Source organism: Panthera pardus, unplaced genomic scaffold, assembly GCF_024362965.1.
Source record: "Panthera pardus isolate Hobbes unplaced genomic scaffold, ASM2436296v1 HiC_scaffold_7, whole genome shotgun sequence".
Classification (NCBI taxonomy): domain Eukaryota; kingdom Metazoa; phylum Chordata; class Mammalia; order Carnivora; family Felidae; genus Panthera; species Panthera pardus.
The window spans coordinates 82,332,508-82,348,686 of NW_026527002.1; the positions used below are offsets into that span (position 1 = coordinate 82,332,508).

Below are 16,179 nucleotides of genomic sequence, written 5' to 3' on the forward strand. Positions count from 1 at the left end.
AGCCTCCACCTCCCTCCAGCACAGGTGGACCCACGGAGCGTAACATAAGACTGACTTCTACTCTCGCGCTTTTGTGTGTGTGTGTGTGTGTGTGAACAACAGGCCGAATCTGATGTCCCCTGGACCCCTTCCTCTTTTTGGTCTTTCCTCCCACCTCCTTTCTGCTACCTGGAAAGTGCATTTAAGGGCTAGAGCTCTGGCAGCCATTTTGGACCGTGAGGGGTGTTGTGGATTGAATTGTGATCCCCAAAAAAGATATGTTGGAAACCTAACCCTCGGTACTTCCAAATGTGACTTTTATTTGGAAATAGAATCATCGACAGATGGAATTAGTTCAGATGAGGTCATACTGGAGTAGGCACGCTGGTAATCGGTAGGACTGGTGTCATCAGAAGAGAAGAGACAACAGAGAAGGTCACAAGATGGAGGAAGACTCTGGAGCTATGCCTGCTACAAGACCCAAACCACACGTGGCCGCCAGAAGCCAGGACAGCCTCGTGTGATAGATTGTCTCTAGAGAGTCGAGCAGCAGGGGCACCTGGGAGGCTCAGCTGGTTGAACATCCGACTCTTGATTCCACCTCAGGTCATGAGTTCAAGCCCCGCGTCTGTGCTATCAGCACAGAGCCTGCTTGGGATTCTCTCTCTTTCTCTGCCCCACCCCCACTTGTTCATTCATGCTCTCTCAAAACAAATAAACATCAAAAAAATAGAGAGTTGAGAAGGAGCACGGCTTACGGACACCTTGAATTTAGACTTCTGCCTCCAGAACTGTGAGAAAATACATTTCTGTTGTTTTAAGGCACCTAATTTGTGATAGGCTGAGCTACAGCCTTAGGGGACTACAAGGGTCTCTGAGGATGGACACTGTGCCGAGGACAGTGCAGCAGAGTCAGAAGGGGCTGGGGCCCCACTGACCACGGGCTGTCACATACTCGGGTCCGACTACCTCCTAGTAGTGATAAACCCTCGTCTCTGTGAGCACGGTGCTTGTTTCGGCCCTTCTGTAAGAAGTAAACAAGTCTGATTCCTGATTGGAGACCGGGTCCCCCTGCTACCTGCAGACTCTGGCCAATTTCTGAGTCCACTCCCCACACAGGGCTCCCACATTTCCCCGCGCAGGACGGGCTGGCTGCCTGGAGATCCCTTAGCACAGGCTCCTGGTGCCTCATCGGAGCCCCAGGGGGAAAGAGAGGTACTGCCCCCCCCCCCCCCCCCGCTGCCTTTCTTGGTGGGAGAAACTTCCCTAACAGCAAGGAAAGCAGCTGGGCTCCAAGGGCAAGAATATTTTTATTGAATAGGGATGCTGGGGCATGTGAGAGGGAGACTCTCAAAGGCCTGGGGCTCTCTGGGTACCCAGCTACAGGTTCCACACTGGCTAGCAGACCCAAGGAGCTGAGATAGCCCAGGGGGCCAGCAGCCAGCATCAAGGGCCCGAGAGTAGGGGGGTGGGCATCAGAGGGTGATCTTGTCCTCATACAGCGACAGCAGCAGCAGGACGGTCCAGCCGCCCAGCAGACCCATGTTGTGCAGCAGGAAGAGGAGCCAGGGCCGCTGGTCCCGCACATGAAGCATGGCTGGAAGCTGAGGAGGAGTTAGGCACAGGTGAGCGACCAGCTCTGAGCCCCTGCTCGGCTCACCCCCAGGGCAGCCGACTCCCGCCCTCCGTCCTGACCATGTCGCAGAGCGCCACGTAGAGGAAGAGGCCAGTGGCCACCGCCAGGATCCAGGCCTCACTGTCCTCTCCAACGTCGACAGCGAGCGCCACGTAGAGGCCGACGAAGGCAGTCAGCGCTGAGGCCAAGTTCAGCAGCAAAGCCCGGCGCACCGACAGCCCCGCGTGCAGCAGGGCGGCGAAATCCCCTGGGGTGGGCGGAGCGGGGGTCAGGCCGAGAGCCCCGCCCGCAGCCGGGCAGGCCCCGCCCCTGGCCGGCGGCCGGGTCCCCAGGCCCTGCCTCGCGCTGCTCACCTAGCTCGTGTGGCACCTCGTGGCAGAACACCGCCAGCGAGGTGGCCAGCCCGGTCTTCCAGGAGGACGCGAAGGCGGCGCCCACGGCGAGCCCATCGGCGAAGTTGTGCAAGGCGTCGCCCAGCGTGATCACGTAGGGCAGCAATCTCAGCTCTGCGGGTGTGGTGGACGTGGGTCGGCGCCGACCTGGTCCCCCACCTCGGCGCCCCCACCTCTGCTCCCCCGGCCCGCGCTGGCGCTCTGCACAAATCCGTAGCCCCTAATCCTTCTGGGGCTTCCCTCGGGGCTCACCTGAGCTCAGTCTCCGGGGCTCCGAGCTCAGCAGCTCCGGGCTCTCCTCTGTCACCTGGAGGGGGTAGGTCCGTGTGGATGAGCCCCTGGGCAGGGAGGTGAGGAGGGGCGTGGCGGGGCTGGGTCTCCTGATCAGCAACAGAGGAGGCCATGGACAGAAGCGCTGGGGTGGAGGCGGGGGCGGGGGCGGGGGCGGGGGCGGGGGCGGGGGCAGGGGCAGAAAGGGGTTCTTGCAGGGGAAACTCCATGTGGGATGGAGACATCGGGGAAGGGCCAGCTCACCAGGTCTGCGCGAGAGCCTTCGTGGGGCTGCTTAGGCGGCCGGAGCTCGCTGGGCGCTAGCTGCAGGGACACTCCGTGGCTGTGGCCACCGTGGCTGTGGCTGCAGGGCCCATCCTTTGAGTCCTGTGGGGACAGTGGCTCAGGGCCCGATGGGCCTCCCTGACTCCGCCCCATCCACCCACCACGTCCAGCTCCCACCTGACCTCAGGGTCCAGGGGCAGCAAGAGGTTGAAGAGGTTCTCAAACAGGAAGAAGGTGTAGAGGCCACCCAGCATGGCCACAAGGCGCCAGGTGGACTGTGGGCCAAGGCCCTCCCCGCTGTGCGTGTGCAGCCCTAGCACCTGGGGAGGGAAGGGGGCTTTAAGGCCTCCCCCACCCCACCCCACCCCTGGGGACAAGGACGGAGAGGCCAGGGAGACAGGAAGGGCTCCAGGAGGATGGGCCTCGAAGGACTGGGCAGGGAAATTCCCGTCTGGGGAGGGAGGGGCAGCGGGCTGACCTTGGGCGTCAAGTGGAGGACGGCATCCCCAGTGAGTGCACCCACAGCCATGCTCAGGAAGGTCTGGATGATGTAGTGGGAGGCAGCGCTGTAGGTGGCACAGGTCAGAAGCAGGAGGCCGAAAATGGCACAGAGGCAGATGAGCAGCGTGGCTAGGGAGCCATATAGATATCCTGGAGAGGGAGCGGGGGCCACAGGGCTGAGATGAGAGCCTTTCTTGCTTCCCAGGGGAGGGTGTCCAAGCAGGGCCCAGGAGCCAGCTCACCAGGGATGCACGTGGTCAGGCTCCGGCCATTCCTCTGCTTATGCTAACCTTTAAAGCCCCATCCCCTACCCATCTAGGCCCCCACACTTCCCTGTGACCCCTCTATTCCCATGCCACTTTCTCTTGCCAGCCCTGGCCCGGCTTTGCCCACCCCTCCCCTAGCCCAGCGGCCACTTCCTCCTCCCCGTGAGGCCCCACCTCTGTGGCACCAGCACCCAGCACCGATGGGTACGGCAAGCAGGCACAACTGGGGAGGCAGGCACTCACTTTCCGCCTGACTGAGCTGGTCCCGAGTGGGGGGACTGGACTGGGGGCTGCAGGCCCCACTTAGCTGCTGCTGGAGCAGGGCCGGGCTCAGTTGGGCCCAGAGCTCTGGAGTCACCCCCGCCTGCTCAGACAGCCCGTACACGGCCATCACTTCACTGGCACTCAGGCATACCTGAGGGGTGGCAGGAAAGGGGGTCGGGGACCTGAGCAGACCCATGAGCCCCCCCACCTCTCCCCAGGACGGTGGTGCATGGGCTGCTCACTGTGTCCCACATGCTGGAGCTGCCGTTAGGGGTGGCAGGGGGCACAGGGCCCTGGTGGTTGGCCCCCTTTCCCAGATGACCATGGTCGCTGTGGTCACTGTGTGTCTCCGCCACTCTCCCTACCCCCAGGCGCCGCATCAAGGCCTCCAGCTCTGGCAGGGGGGACAGAATCACAAAGTGTGTATGGGCTCCAGGCCTGCCCTCCCCAAGGACATGGAGGTCGGGGACTCAGGGTACTCCCAACTCTCTGGCCCCGCCACAGCCTCACCAGCCAGTGTGATGTTGGGATTCTCGCCACTGTGCTGCCGGAACACAAAGTCTACAAAGTACTGGGGGGTCGGCAGGGCATGGAGACAGGACCCACCGCTGACATGGTCCAACAGGGCGGCCAGGACCAGGCCAGGGTTGCTGGGAGCTCCTGCCCCTGCTGCCTCCTCCAGCAGCTGGGGCAGGTCCACACAGGCCTGAGGGAAGGGTCAGGGCTCAGCCTTGCCTGCAGGGTGGCCTTCCTGGCCTCCAGCTCTGCCATCAACCCTAGTGCCCTTGCATGCCACCGACCCCGAGACCCGCCCTAACATGGTGCCAGATCAGGCTTCTCAGAGCACCACCACCTAACCCTGCCAGCCTACGGCCTGTGCTGGGTCTGACCCCTCCCCGAGGGCCCTCCCTATGGGCCCAGGATTCTTCTCAGCCCCTGTCTGATGAGGGCCCCGGGGGCTCCCCAGCTCCCTGTCCTGAGTGGTATCGGACATCCATTTGTGATCCCTCAGCCTCCCAAGTAGGTCCCCAGACTCCCCCAGGTGTCCAGGAAGGCTTTGTGGGATGTTCTGCCCACTGCAGCCAGGCCCAACCCCCCAAGTGGTCTCCTTTCTCCATGGATCCCCTTAGGTCTTCCCCATCTAGTCCCTCTGCCCCACCTACCCAGGCCCTCACCTTCTCTGCAGCAGGCCAGCCAGCAGCCTGGGCCTGAATCCTTTGCAGCAGCCTGCTCAGGCCTGGGGTCAGGGCCTTGGGGCCCTCCAACAGGGCCAAGAGATGGTCAGCACGGGTGGCCCAGCGGCCAGCCTGGACATCTGCACACGTGCCCTTGGGGTCACTGAGGTAGAGGGCAGCGGCGGCACTGAAGCGGGCGATGTGCCTGTGCTCCAGGACTGCCCCCCCGGGGAGCCCTGGCTTCTCAGGCCTGCCCAGGGCCAGGGCATCATCCACAGAGAGGCACTATGGGCAGAGACAGGTGCCTACGGTCAGGAAGCTGCCTGCTTCCCTGTGGGGCCCATACACACTGGTCTCGCCCTCCCCCTCTCCCACCCACCCCTCCATCATCACTCTCTCACACACTCCCACCGTCACCACCCTCTCGATTACACACACACACACACACACACACACACACAAAAGGGCTCGGGGCAGTGGTCCACCCATCCCAGGGTGGCTTCTTCCCGGAACCACTGCCAGTTTGATGGCCTGGGGACTGACGGAGGAGGCAGCCCTGGGATCCTGGAGCTATATGTATCCGTCACAGCCCCCGATCCTGGGAGCGCAGGCCTGTCTGAACTCAGAGCAGAGGAAGGTGGGCGCTGGCCTGCAGGCAGGGCCTGGGTGCTTGGCCACCCGGCCTCGCCTCGGCCCGCCTCCTGGAGTTTGCCCAGGCCCTTTGCTTCCAGCCCTGGGGCGGAGCGGGCCTGGGCTGGGGGACCCATCGGGTGCGGCAATTACCTTTCCACACGGCCCGTCGGCGCAGTGCACACGGTCCGCCAGTGTATTTAACAGGCTGCCCAGCACCACACGGTCCAGAACACCCTGGCCCGAGGACAGCAAGGTCAGCAGACGGGTAGGCTGAGCTGCCACCATGGTCACCATCAGCACGGAGAGCAGCAGCCCCAGTTGGAGTCGAACCAGGACTGTCATGGTCATGCTGAGGCCCCTGTGCACTCTGTGCTCTGGGGAGGCCGCTGACGCCAGGGCTGGCTGGGGCTCTCGGGTCGCCTAGGGCCGGACTGGGGCTGGGCTCTGACCCGCCCGAACGCGTGAGGACCTCTCCCAGGTATTTTTCCTGCAGGGCTCTGTGATTGGCTGACTAAGGCACCTCAGGTTAACCATTCCAGCCACAGGTCCTCCCCGAGGTTGGAGCCACTGCCCGTGGGGGGCAAGAGCTGGGCCCCTTCCTCTGCAAGGACAGCCTGGGCATCTGCTAGCTTGTCTGTGGCTCTGCAGAACTGTGGGGCAGGGCTGCGTTTTCTATGCCCGAGGGGTAACCCTCTCTCTAAGGTCTGCCGCCAACAAGGGGGGCCTGGGCCAGAGGTCCCCAACATTCCACCTGAGAGGCCTGAACACACCCCTGCCCCACTCCCCTCCCAGCCCCTTCCCTGCTTGGCTTCCTTGCTTCAGGCAGCTTAGACACCCTCACCCCACCCTTAGCCTTAGGTCCCAGTTGGGGGTGGGGAGGTGGGGCCCTCTTCTCCCATGTGTTGGGGAGTCGTCCTCCCCTTCCCAAACTCTGGGGAAAATGCCTGAGGAAATGGCCAAATCCCCACAGGACACAAGGGGAGCCCACTGGGCCTTCTGCTTGCTGCCTCCTGGCAGAGGTCTCTTGGGCTTTCCTGGCAGGAGGAAGCGGGGCAGGATCCCAAGCTCCAGGCCCAGGGGCTCCAGGGAGGGCTGTGACTGCCAGCTCTGCACCTGCCCCTCCCTGTTGGCTCCGTCTCTGGCCTTTGAACCTCTTGGCTTATCTCTGCCTGGTTGGCAGTGCAGGGGAGGGGCAGGCCCCAGGGAGCCAGCTTGCACCCCTGGCCAGGTCTCAGGGCAGCCTTCGTGGGTTTGTTTTTTTTTTTTTTTTTTTTTTTGCTTCCTGGAGGGAGCGTGTGGGCGTCCCCTTCCCCACCTGGTTCAGCTGGCCACTGACCCTGAGCCCTGTGAGGTGTGGTTGGGATGGAAGAGGTGAAGCCCTGGGGCAGCTGGGAGCCAAGGCCCAAGGGACTCTGTCCCCAGAGTCCCGTGGGCCCAGGGCAGGGCATCATGCTGAGGGCAGAGTCCTGGGCCTGAGGTCGCCACCCCCCCACACACATTCATGCTGGATGGCACCACAGTGTGATACCCCTGGGTCCTAAGAAGGGGCTGGGGCAGAGGAAATAGGAAGAGCCTGCCAGGGATTTGGATGATTCTTGGAACCCTGAGTCAGCAAGGAGGGAAGCTGGAGAGATTCAGGCACTCTGAAGACTGTAGGCACAAACTGGCCTTTTTCCTACCCCACTGCACCAGGACCACGGGGCTGGCTGCAGCAGGAATTGGGGACCCGGCTGCTGCCTCAGGCCACCCACTGCTCAAGGGTCTATTAGCTTCTGGGCAAAGATCTCAGACCAGCCTTCTAGGCTGGCCTTCCCAGGCCCCTGGGCTGAGTGGCAGAACCGCCTGAGCCATTGAGGCTTGTGGCTGGCACTCCCTGGGGCAGCCCCTTTGACCTCAGGAACTTCATGCTGGCCCATATTCCTTTGCTTCATGCACCCTCCACCTCTCCCAGCAGATGCCCTCCATCCCAGCCCAGAGCGGCCGCAGAAGGCATCACCAGTGCCCCTGCACATCTGACTGCCCCCTCCCTGGTGCTGGGGTCCCCCTCTGGGTGCTGCACCCTCTCTCGTGTCCCTGGGCCCTTCCTACATCATCCCATCATCCAACACACACACTGCAGTCCCTCCTGTCTTCAAACACACCTGTGTCCATAGCAGCACTAGTTCAACCTCCAAAACACAGAAACAACCCAGGTGTCCACTGAAGGATGGATGGATGGATGAAATACGGTCTATGTAATATAATGGGAACCCTGGCAGGCTCTTCCTATCTCCTCTGCCCCAGCCCCTCCTTAGGACCCAGGGATATCACACTGTGGTGCCATCCAGCATGAATGGGGGGTGGGGGGAGGGCGACCTCAGCCTTAAAAAGGAGGGAAACTTAGGGGCATCTGGCAGGCTCAGTTGGTACAGCCTGTGACTCTTGATCTCAGTGTCGTGAATTCAAGCGCCACATTGGGGATAGCGCTTTAAAAAATTTTTGACACATGTACAACATGAATAAGCCAATCGCAAAAAAAGAAACCCTGTATGACTCCACTTGTAGGAGGCACCTAGTCAAAATCTAGGGACAGAAGGCAGGATGGTGGCGGCCAGGGGCTGGGGAAGGGGAACGGGGAGTTAGTGTTTACTGAGGACAGTTTCTGTCTGGATGCGGTGATCGCTGTACAGCATTCTTAGTGTACTTCATGCCGCCGAGCTTTAAAACGTTTAAAATGGTCGGGGCGCCTGGCTGGCTCAGTCGGTAAAGCGTGTGGCTCTTGATCCCAGGGTTGTGGAGTTCAAGCCCCACACACACAAAAATAAAATCTTTACCAAAAAAGGCAAATTTTGTGTTGCGCTTAATTACAATAAAAACAAAAAACCGTATCCACCAAAACAACCCCCGTTGCCCCTTCAGCTGCCATCGACATCAGGATCTGGGGTCTCTGGCACTGGCAGTCTCTTCCAGGCTCCCCTGAAGCCCCCCCCTCCCCAATCCTGTCAAAGTCCCCGAGGGCTCCCCAGGCCTCTTAGTGGCGAGTTTCCCCATCTCAGTCTGCCCTGGACCCAGCTGCTTGTCCGCGGCTAGGACGTCTCTGGGTTTCCTTGGCCCCAGCCATCCCTTCTTCAGCTCCTTTGTGGTGTTTCTATCCCCAACCTCCAAGTGTGACAGTACCAGTCCCAGGGCCTCTTGGGTACAGTTCCTGGCACCTATCAGAGTGAGTTTTTGCCATGGAGCTAAAAAGCCTTCATCGTGTTCACTTCCTTCATTCTGAAACTCCAGCTTCTGATGTCCAGCCACCCACCTGATGCCCTTGGCCAGCTGACACAATTCGATTCCGCCTATGCCGACAGCTCTGGCCACACCCTCACGGAGCCCCTCTTGATGCAGATGTCCACATGTCCACAGGAGCTCCTCCGTCTAGCTGTCCTAGTGCAAGGCCTGGGTGTTCACCACACACCGCATCCAGCCCAGCAGCAAACATTGTGGGTGTGACACACAGCACAGCCCACGCCCAGAACCCAAGGACCCTTCTCTGCCCCCTCAACCCCCAATGGGCCAGGCCCCCCATGCCAGTCACCTCTCTCTGCTGTCTTTCCCTACTAAGACCCAAAGGACATGGGGCACGCCTCCGCTCTGCGGCCCCTGCTGGCATCCAGGGCTCTAGGTACAATCCCAAGTCCTCACCTGGCCTCTCTGCCCCCCTTCTTCCAAATGGCTCTCTACTCCTCTCTTCCTTGCCGACTCTGCTATCCTTGACCGCCTGCCCCGTGCAAAATGGCACCTCCCCAACTGGCAGCCAGTTCACACAAAGACAACTTTATCACCATCCGAAATACTACACACCTTATTTAATTGCCTTTAATGCTACAGACATCCAGAAGTACCACTAGGAAAAAGGAATGCTACAATTAAGCTCTAGCCTGTCCCTCATCCCGATGCCATAGTTGCCAAAACGTGACACGATGCACCCTGGAATCCAGAGGCTTGGTCTGTGGCTTGCTGCCAGCTGCCTGTGAGGAGGTGGCTGTGACGCCGGGGGCCAGGGCTTCTGCAGGGTTGACAGCCCCTGGCCTCGCAGCAGGTGCAGTAAACACTGGTAACTGAGCCAGCATCGGCCTGTGAACACCCGTGTCCCCACCCAAGGACTGTTGCTTCCCCCACCTGACCTTGCTCCCGAGCAAGGGACACCCTCTGTGGTGGGCAGGACAAACTGTCTGTCCCGTGAGTCATCTACTGGGGCCCCGGTGAACCACTACAAGGACAAGGCCCTGCACTGGCCTGTGGCGTCCCCCAGGGCAGGGAGAGGTACCGGGGGCAGCACAGCAGTGCTCTGGCCCCCCAGCTGCTTAGAGCTCTCAGGTGAAGGGTGGGGAAGCAGATGTGAAAGGCAGCCTCCTCTGTGGTCAGATTCAAGCCTTACCTGGCCCCTGCCCCCAATCACCCAGGGAAGCTGGCGTCAGACCCTTTCCTGAGGAACGGGCCACACGTTCAGAACCTCTGTGCTCCAGCGAGGCAGGATCCCACCCGAGGCCCAGAGGGAAGACAAAAAGGCAGGGCGGGCCCGGCTGGGGGAGGGCAGCCACAGCAGGCATTGGGGGGGGGGGTCAGAAAGCATCTTTATTGTGGGGAGGGCAGGGACAGAGCTCTGGGGTGGACGGACACACAGACGGAAGAGCTGCTATGAACAGCAAGGCGCGTGCAGACCATCCAGGGGTCGAGCGTGGAGCGCAGCCGCGGCCCCTCCACCGGGCCCACCGGAGAGCCTTCCTCCCCAGACCCCGGGACAGGGGGCCTCAGGCATGCAGGAAGCGGTTGAAGGCGTTGTAGGCCGACTCCAGGTCAAAGAGCATCTGGCGCACCTGGGAGTCATCTAGCTCATCAGAGGCCGACATGCCGCTCAGGGTCTGCAGCCTGTGGGAGCACAGCACTGAGGTGTGTGCACGGGAGGGGCTTCTCGGTCCTTGACGGGGCAGGGAAGTCTCGGGCAGGGATGCTCACCACTGGCTGACGGTCTGGCGGCCCTCGAAGTCGGGGGGCAGGTGGCTCATGCGGTGCATGGTCTCCATCAGCTCCCGCAGATCAGGCTGGATCTGTGGACAGGACGCTCGGCTTCCTCTGCCAGGAACCCTCTCCTACCCCCGCCCCTGCCACTCCCTTCTCCAAGCCATCCCTCCATCCCTCTGTCCCCTCCGGGAGCCGCACCTCATCCATGGCACGGATCTCCAGGCGCAGTTTGTCCATAACCGTGATGAAGAGCTGGGAAGAAGTGTGTGTGTGAGGTACCACAGACCCGCCGTAGGGGCTCAGGGTGGGGGACTCCTTGCAGCTCGCGGGCCTGGTTCCTCTGCGGGGCCAGGCCCAGGTCAGCCCCCACCCAGCCCGTCTGGCCCGTTGTCTCCCTCCTCGGCCTCTCTCCTTGGCGATCTGGTCACTGGGTGCCTGCTGGTCCCCCCTGTTCCCATAGCCCATGAGCTCTCCTCTAGGCCACCTGGCCCACAGGGTTTTGGCTAGGCCTCCTGGAGCTGTGGGTGCATGGGAACCCTGGCTGCACTGACCCTCGGTGCCTCCCACAGGGGTCTCTTGGATGCTGCCCAGGGAGAAAGTCCTGCCCACCCCTCATTCCTAACTGTGAAGACCCCCTCCTGGTGTGTGTGAGGGCTGCGCAGCCCTGGGAGCCCCGGGCTTCTGTGTACACGGTGGCCACGGCAGGCAGCGTTGGCCCCCCTGACCTCTCGTAGGCCCCCGAGGCCGCAGGAGCCCCCCTGGCCCCTCCTAGCTCCCCGAGGCCGCGGGAGCGCACCGAGACCACGTCTGCAATGCAGCGGTTCAGGTTGCCCTTGTCGTCTTTGATGGTGATAGGACGGTCCTCTTTGATCCTCTCCATGGCGAGGGGGCAGTCCAGCTGAGGGAGGGCGGGTACCATGGGTACTGGGCCTCACAGGGCAGCTGGCCAGACCCTCCCCAACAGCACCCACACCTCCCGCCTGCTGTTCCCCGGGAAATGGAGGGGCCAGCTCACTCACACGGAACTTGCGGCAGAATTCATCAATGGAGCTGATTTCTGCGCCCTGAACCTGCCGGAAGGCGGCTTTGTACTGGACCAGGAGCCGAGAACAGGCTGCAGTGTACCTAGGGAGAGGGCCAGGCTGCTGCCCTCAGTACAGGCTAGCCCTGCCCACACCTCCTCTCTCTCTCGGCCCATCCAGACACAGGGCAGCTCTGAGAGATCAGAGATGGGCCACGAAGGCTGAGGCTTCCCTTGGAGTCTAAATACAAGGCCTTGGGAGGACAGTAAGCAGAAGAGGGAAGTGGCCCAAATATGGCTGGCTGCCACACGGGATGAGCCCAGACCCAGGCAGAAGCCTGGCCAGCCCCCTCTTCTGGAATACACTGGCCACACCTCCACATCGACAGCTTGTGGACCTACAAGGCAGGCCTATCTCACTGAACAAAGGCCCCGTGTATCTCCTAAGTGCCAGGCCTGGCCAACAGCGCCTCACATGCTGACCTCCCTGACCCTTCTGCTTGCCTTCTGAAGCCCTTTTGTCAATGAGGACATCTGTGCCCAGGGAGAGCCCCCGGCGCAGGGGGAACCCCCGACCAAGGTGGTGGACAGGTCTCTCCTCCTGAGACACTTCTGTACCACGACTAGGACTTCCTGGCTGAGACGGTGCCAAAGCCACAAGCACCCAGGGGCAGCCTCCTTGTGCTGGGTGGTTCCCACAGGAGTGGACCCCCTCACAGCCTGGAGGAGGCAGGAACCATACGAATCCCCAGCTCAGGCCTCAGACCCCTGCTCTTGCTTCCTCCTGAGCACCCAAGCCCTGGAAGGCAGAAACAAGCTTCCACAGACTGGCTCTTATCACCGGTGCAAGGTCAGCGAGCTCTCACTCATTGGGGGTGACGCAGTCCTTGATGTATGCCTTCTCCAGAGCCTGCATTGTCTTCACAACCGCAAACAGCTCCGCCATGTTGTCATATCTGAGGACAGTGTGTCCATCAGGCCACGGCTACCAAAGCCCAGGGAGGGCACTAGCCCTCCCAGGGTGAAGCTGTGGCAGAGCTCTGCATTTCAGCGGCCTCTCCCCCCCTGCCCCAGCAGAGGCTCCTTGGGAACTGTTTCGCCAGCCTGACCCCAGAATGGGGGTGGTCCAGAGGTTGGGGGAAGTCACTCAGGGGAGGCAGGTGAACATGGTGTGTGTGTGTGTGTGTGTGTGCGCTGGGTGGGGGCAGTCCAGGGGCGGGACTCACTTCTCCCGTTCCCGGGCGTTCTTGTACAGCTTCACCTCCTATTGGAGAGAGGATAGCGTGTCAGCCCATGGTACCAGGGTGGCTGCGGGGTCTAGGTGAGGCTCACACAGGCGCTGGCCAATGCTGGCCAGGTGGACATCTGCCACTCACCTCATATAGCTCCGGCTTGTTTCCAGGGGCTGCAACAGAGCAGAGAGCTAGCCAGCTGGCCACAAAGGCAACCCCAGGGGGCTTGTCCACTGGCCCTAATCCCAGCCCCATTTCATTAGCCCACCCAAGGCCTCACCCTGTGAAACATCCCAAAGAGCCCAGAGGGAGCTGGAAGATAGAATTCTACTCCCAGCACCCCACCAACTTGTCGCGGGGTGGGGGACCTGAGCACACGACATTCCTCTGGAGCCAGGGAGACACATGCCAGGCCTGGCTCCTCATTCCACCGCTGCTCCTCAGTTACCTCACTCTACAGCAGGGTCACCACACCTTGCTTATGGTGCAGGGACAGGGCACAAATGATGTTTGTCACATGCATTGTGACCTTTCCCCTGGCTTGACTCCAGGATACCCAGAACCCCCTGAGGTTCCAGCCACACTAAAGCTCTTATCTTTGTGCCAAGTGGGTCCCACCTGGAGGTCATCTCTGGGCCCCCTGGTGATAAACTGCACCAGTCCCTAGCTGCCCACTGAGGCTTGTATGGGGGAGACACTTATAGCTCCTCCCCCACCCCCCCCCCCCCAACCCTTGGCCTCTGCAGCAGGGCCTGAAAGCCTGGACCCTCTGGGTCCCTGGGTCCAGCTTGGGCCACACTCACCTCCCATGCCTGGAGTGGCTGGGATCCCGTGAAACATCTTGTAGGGCTCAGGTGGCCACAGCAGAGACCTGGGGAGTAGAGCCAATGCCAAATCAAAGGTGACCCCTAACACCCCTGGGTCTCATGTGCTGGACCTCATGAAGAGCTTCCCTGCCCTCAGCAGAGTCAGACAAGAGATAGCTGAGATAGGGGAACTGAAGAACTCCATGAATATCTGCTTTTTTGTTTCCTTTTCTGCTCTTATTCTTGCTAGCACCTGTACCCCTGCCTTGCACATGCCTTATAGCACAAACGATGTATGTCTACCTTGTAAAGGTCAAGAAGTTAATAATTTCTTTGGAGTCAGCACAGTAGATAACATCTGAAGAGTGACCGGGCAAGGCTGTCCTGTGCATATTCCAGGCCATTGACATGGGACTTTAGACATCTTGATGCCAAGACCCCCAGGATATGTCTTTGTCCTGACCGATGTCTGGATGCCTGAGAGGACATAACCCTCAATAAAAACTCCTGACCCCAACCAGAGACTCACTATTCTTTGCTTTCCGAATTTCCCAGATGCTCCCTCTGCTATGCTCTGTCAGTTATGCTATTCAATAAACTCTGTTCTCACTTCCTTCTGGCTCACATTTGATTTCTAACCTGTGTGAAGGTAAGGACCCTCTTGGCTGGTCCAGCAGGGACCCCCTCTGAGCCCCTGGACCTGGCCTGCCTACATCATAGTGATGAACACACAAGGTGTTACGTGCTGTGGTAAGAACACCAGTTCTGCCCTAGAGACTGTCAGGAGGAAGTGGGTGCTGAGGAGCATCTCAGGAGAGGAGAGACCAGTGGCGAGGGGTGGGGGTGCACTGAAAGATGCAAGGCAGAAGATAAGAAGGTGGCAAGTTTCAGAAGACCTGGGGAGGAGCATTTGGGCAGAGAGAAAAGCGTAAATAACACAAGGCCTTTCAGAGAAATGCAGTGAGAGGGACAGACAAGTGGGGGACAGAGCTTTCCGAATGAGGATGGAGGCGGAACCAAGGTACACAGCTCTGGCGATCAGAACTGAGTTTTATACTAACGCAGCGGGACTCACTGACGGATTAAACATAAGCTCTTGGGGCTCCCAGTGAGGAAGTGGGCTGAGCAAGAACAAAAGCATGAGGCCGCTGGGAGGGTCCTGCCCACTCAGGTAGTTGATGCAGTGCCTAGAGTCAGTTTCAGCCATGCTTTGGACGTGAAACCAAACCTACTGAAGAAGTATTTGAAACAGAATGTTAATTGAAAAGGAATCAAGAGGGGCGCCTGGGTGGCGCAGTCGGTTAAGCGTCCGACTTCAGCCAGGTCACGATCTCGCGGTCCGTGGGTTCGAGCCCCGCGTCAGGCTCTGGGCTGATGGCTCCGAGCCTGGAGCCTGTTTCCGATTCTGTGTCTCCCTCTCTCTCTGCCCCTCCCCCGTTCATGCTCTGTCTCTCTCTCTGTCCCAAAAATAAATAAAAAACGTTGAAAAAAAAAATTAAAAAAAAAAAAAAAAAAAGAAAAGGAATCAAGAACAAGTCCCCTCTTTCTGGCCCAATGACAGTCACGTGAGCTGAGTCGGAAGAGATGGAAAAGGAGCAGGCTCCCAGGAATGCTCGCCCTGGCGCTGTTGTGTGGGGTTCCAGAGGCTCCACAGTCATCCAGGGTGTGCTGAGGCAGTTCAGGCCAGAGGAGAAGCCAGGCTAGCTAGCACCGCTGACGCCTGACACTGGGGGTAGGTGGTGTCACACAGGGGACGATTAACAGGGGAACGAAGAGAGAAAGCAGCCCAGGCTGGAGCCCTAGGGTACCCAGGGATCAGAGGGACCAGAGGGAAAGGGTTAAGGAGCACTTCTCCGAGGGAGGGATCTTGTCAGGGAAGGCAGATGCATTACAGAAGTCCAGCGGGTGGCAGCTGGGAGACTACTCAGCAACCCATCCGGAACTTCTAAGAGGGGGTGCCCGGGCGAAGAGTACTGAAGAGTGGAGAAATAAAGGAAAGAAAGCGCCTGCAGTTCTACGGTGGGATTCGACTCTGTCGCGAAAACGAATGTCCCCTAGCTACAAACGAACATACAGCTAAATCTCAGAAGCCGGACACTGAACCGAAAAGCGAGTTTCTAGATAATGCCCACATTTGACTGTGTAGATGCCGCCCAGGCTGCCCCCGGGTCCAAGCGAGCAATGAGGCGCCCCGAGTGGGGCGGACCGTGGGGGTGAGGCCCGACCGGATGCGGAGGGTGCACGCGGGGTCCGCGTGCGGCTCGGGACCGACCGACACCCGCGGGACACGCCTGGGGCTCCCGCCCGCTGGGAACGCCGCTCTCAGGGGCGTCAAGCCCGGGGAAATGGCTTCGCAATGCCGGGCGGGGCCGGGACTAAAGAGACTACCCCAAGATGAGGAATGAGGTGCCTGGGCGCGAGGGGAACCCTGTGCGACAAGACGACGCGCACGGACCTAGCCCAGCGGCCTTTTCCCATCCGGCTCAGCCGGCCCTTCCTAGTTCGCCCCACCCGGCCCGGGGTACCTGCGCTCGCTCTGCCCGTCGGGGGGACCCGCGGCCGCGCTCCCAATCGACCGCTCGGCGCTCTCTTTGACGTTTGCGCCTGCGCACGCATTTACCCCTAGCTCCCGCAATCTACGCTCGATCACCAAGGTCTGCCCCTGAGCACACTTCCCTCCCAATCGACTACCACCATGACGTCCGCGCCTGCGCACCCGGAAATGGGCGC

At 60.4% G+C, this 16,179-nt stretch overlaps 2 protein-coding genes across 3 annotated transcripts; both read right to left on the reverse strand.

Annotated features, from left to right (window-relative positions):
* Positions 1-1,270: 1,270 nt before the first annotated feature.
* Positions 1,271-6,125, reverse strand: SLC39A4 (solute carrier family 39 member 4). The gene is made up of 12 exons (XM_019435225.2): positions 5,552-6,125; positions 4,769-5,053; positions 4,104-4,299; positions 3,836-3,987; positions 3,573-3,744; positions 3,041-3,213; positions 2,745-2,882; positions 2,542-2,664; positions 2,260-2,314; positions 1,969-2,121; positions 1,675-1,862; positions 1,271-1,583 (listed from the first exon to the last, which is right to left on the reverse strand). The coding sequence occupies exons 1-12, from the start codon at positions 5,747-5,749 to the stop codon at positions 1,455-1,457; spliced, it is 1,962 nt and encodes a 653-aa protein (XP_019290770.1). The 5' UTR covers positions 5,750-6,125; the 3' UTR covers positions 1,271-1,454.
* Positions 6,126-9,984: 3,859 nt separating this feature from the next.
* VPS28 (VPS28 subunit of ESCRT-I) lies at positions 9,985-16,104 on the reverse strand. Of its 2 annotated transcripts, none has more exons than XM_019435197.2 (10): positions 15,975-16,104; positions 13,447-13,514; positions 12,788-12,816; positions 12,638-12,675; positions 12,278-12,367; positions 11,410-11,515; positions 11,187-11,288; positions 10,589-10,642; positions 10,385-10,476; positions 9,985-10,297 (listed from the first exon to the last, which is right to left on the reverse strand). In XM_019435197.2, the coding sequence occupies exons 2-10, from the start codon at positions 13,481-13,483 to the stop codon at positions 10,180-10,182; spliced, it is 666 nt and encodes a 221-aa protein (XP_019290742.1). In that variant the 5' UTR covers positions 13,484-13,514; positions 15,975-16,104; the 3' UTR covers positions 9,985-10,179. The 2 variants fall into 2 exon arrangements, with proteins under 2 accessions (XP_019290742.1, XP_019290740.1); XM_019435195.2 differs by having other exon boundaries at positions 15,905-15,998.
* Between the last annotated feature and the right edge of the window lie 75 nt (positions 16,105-16,179).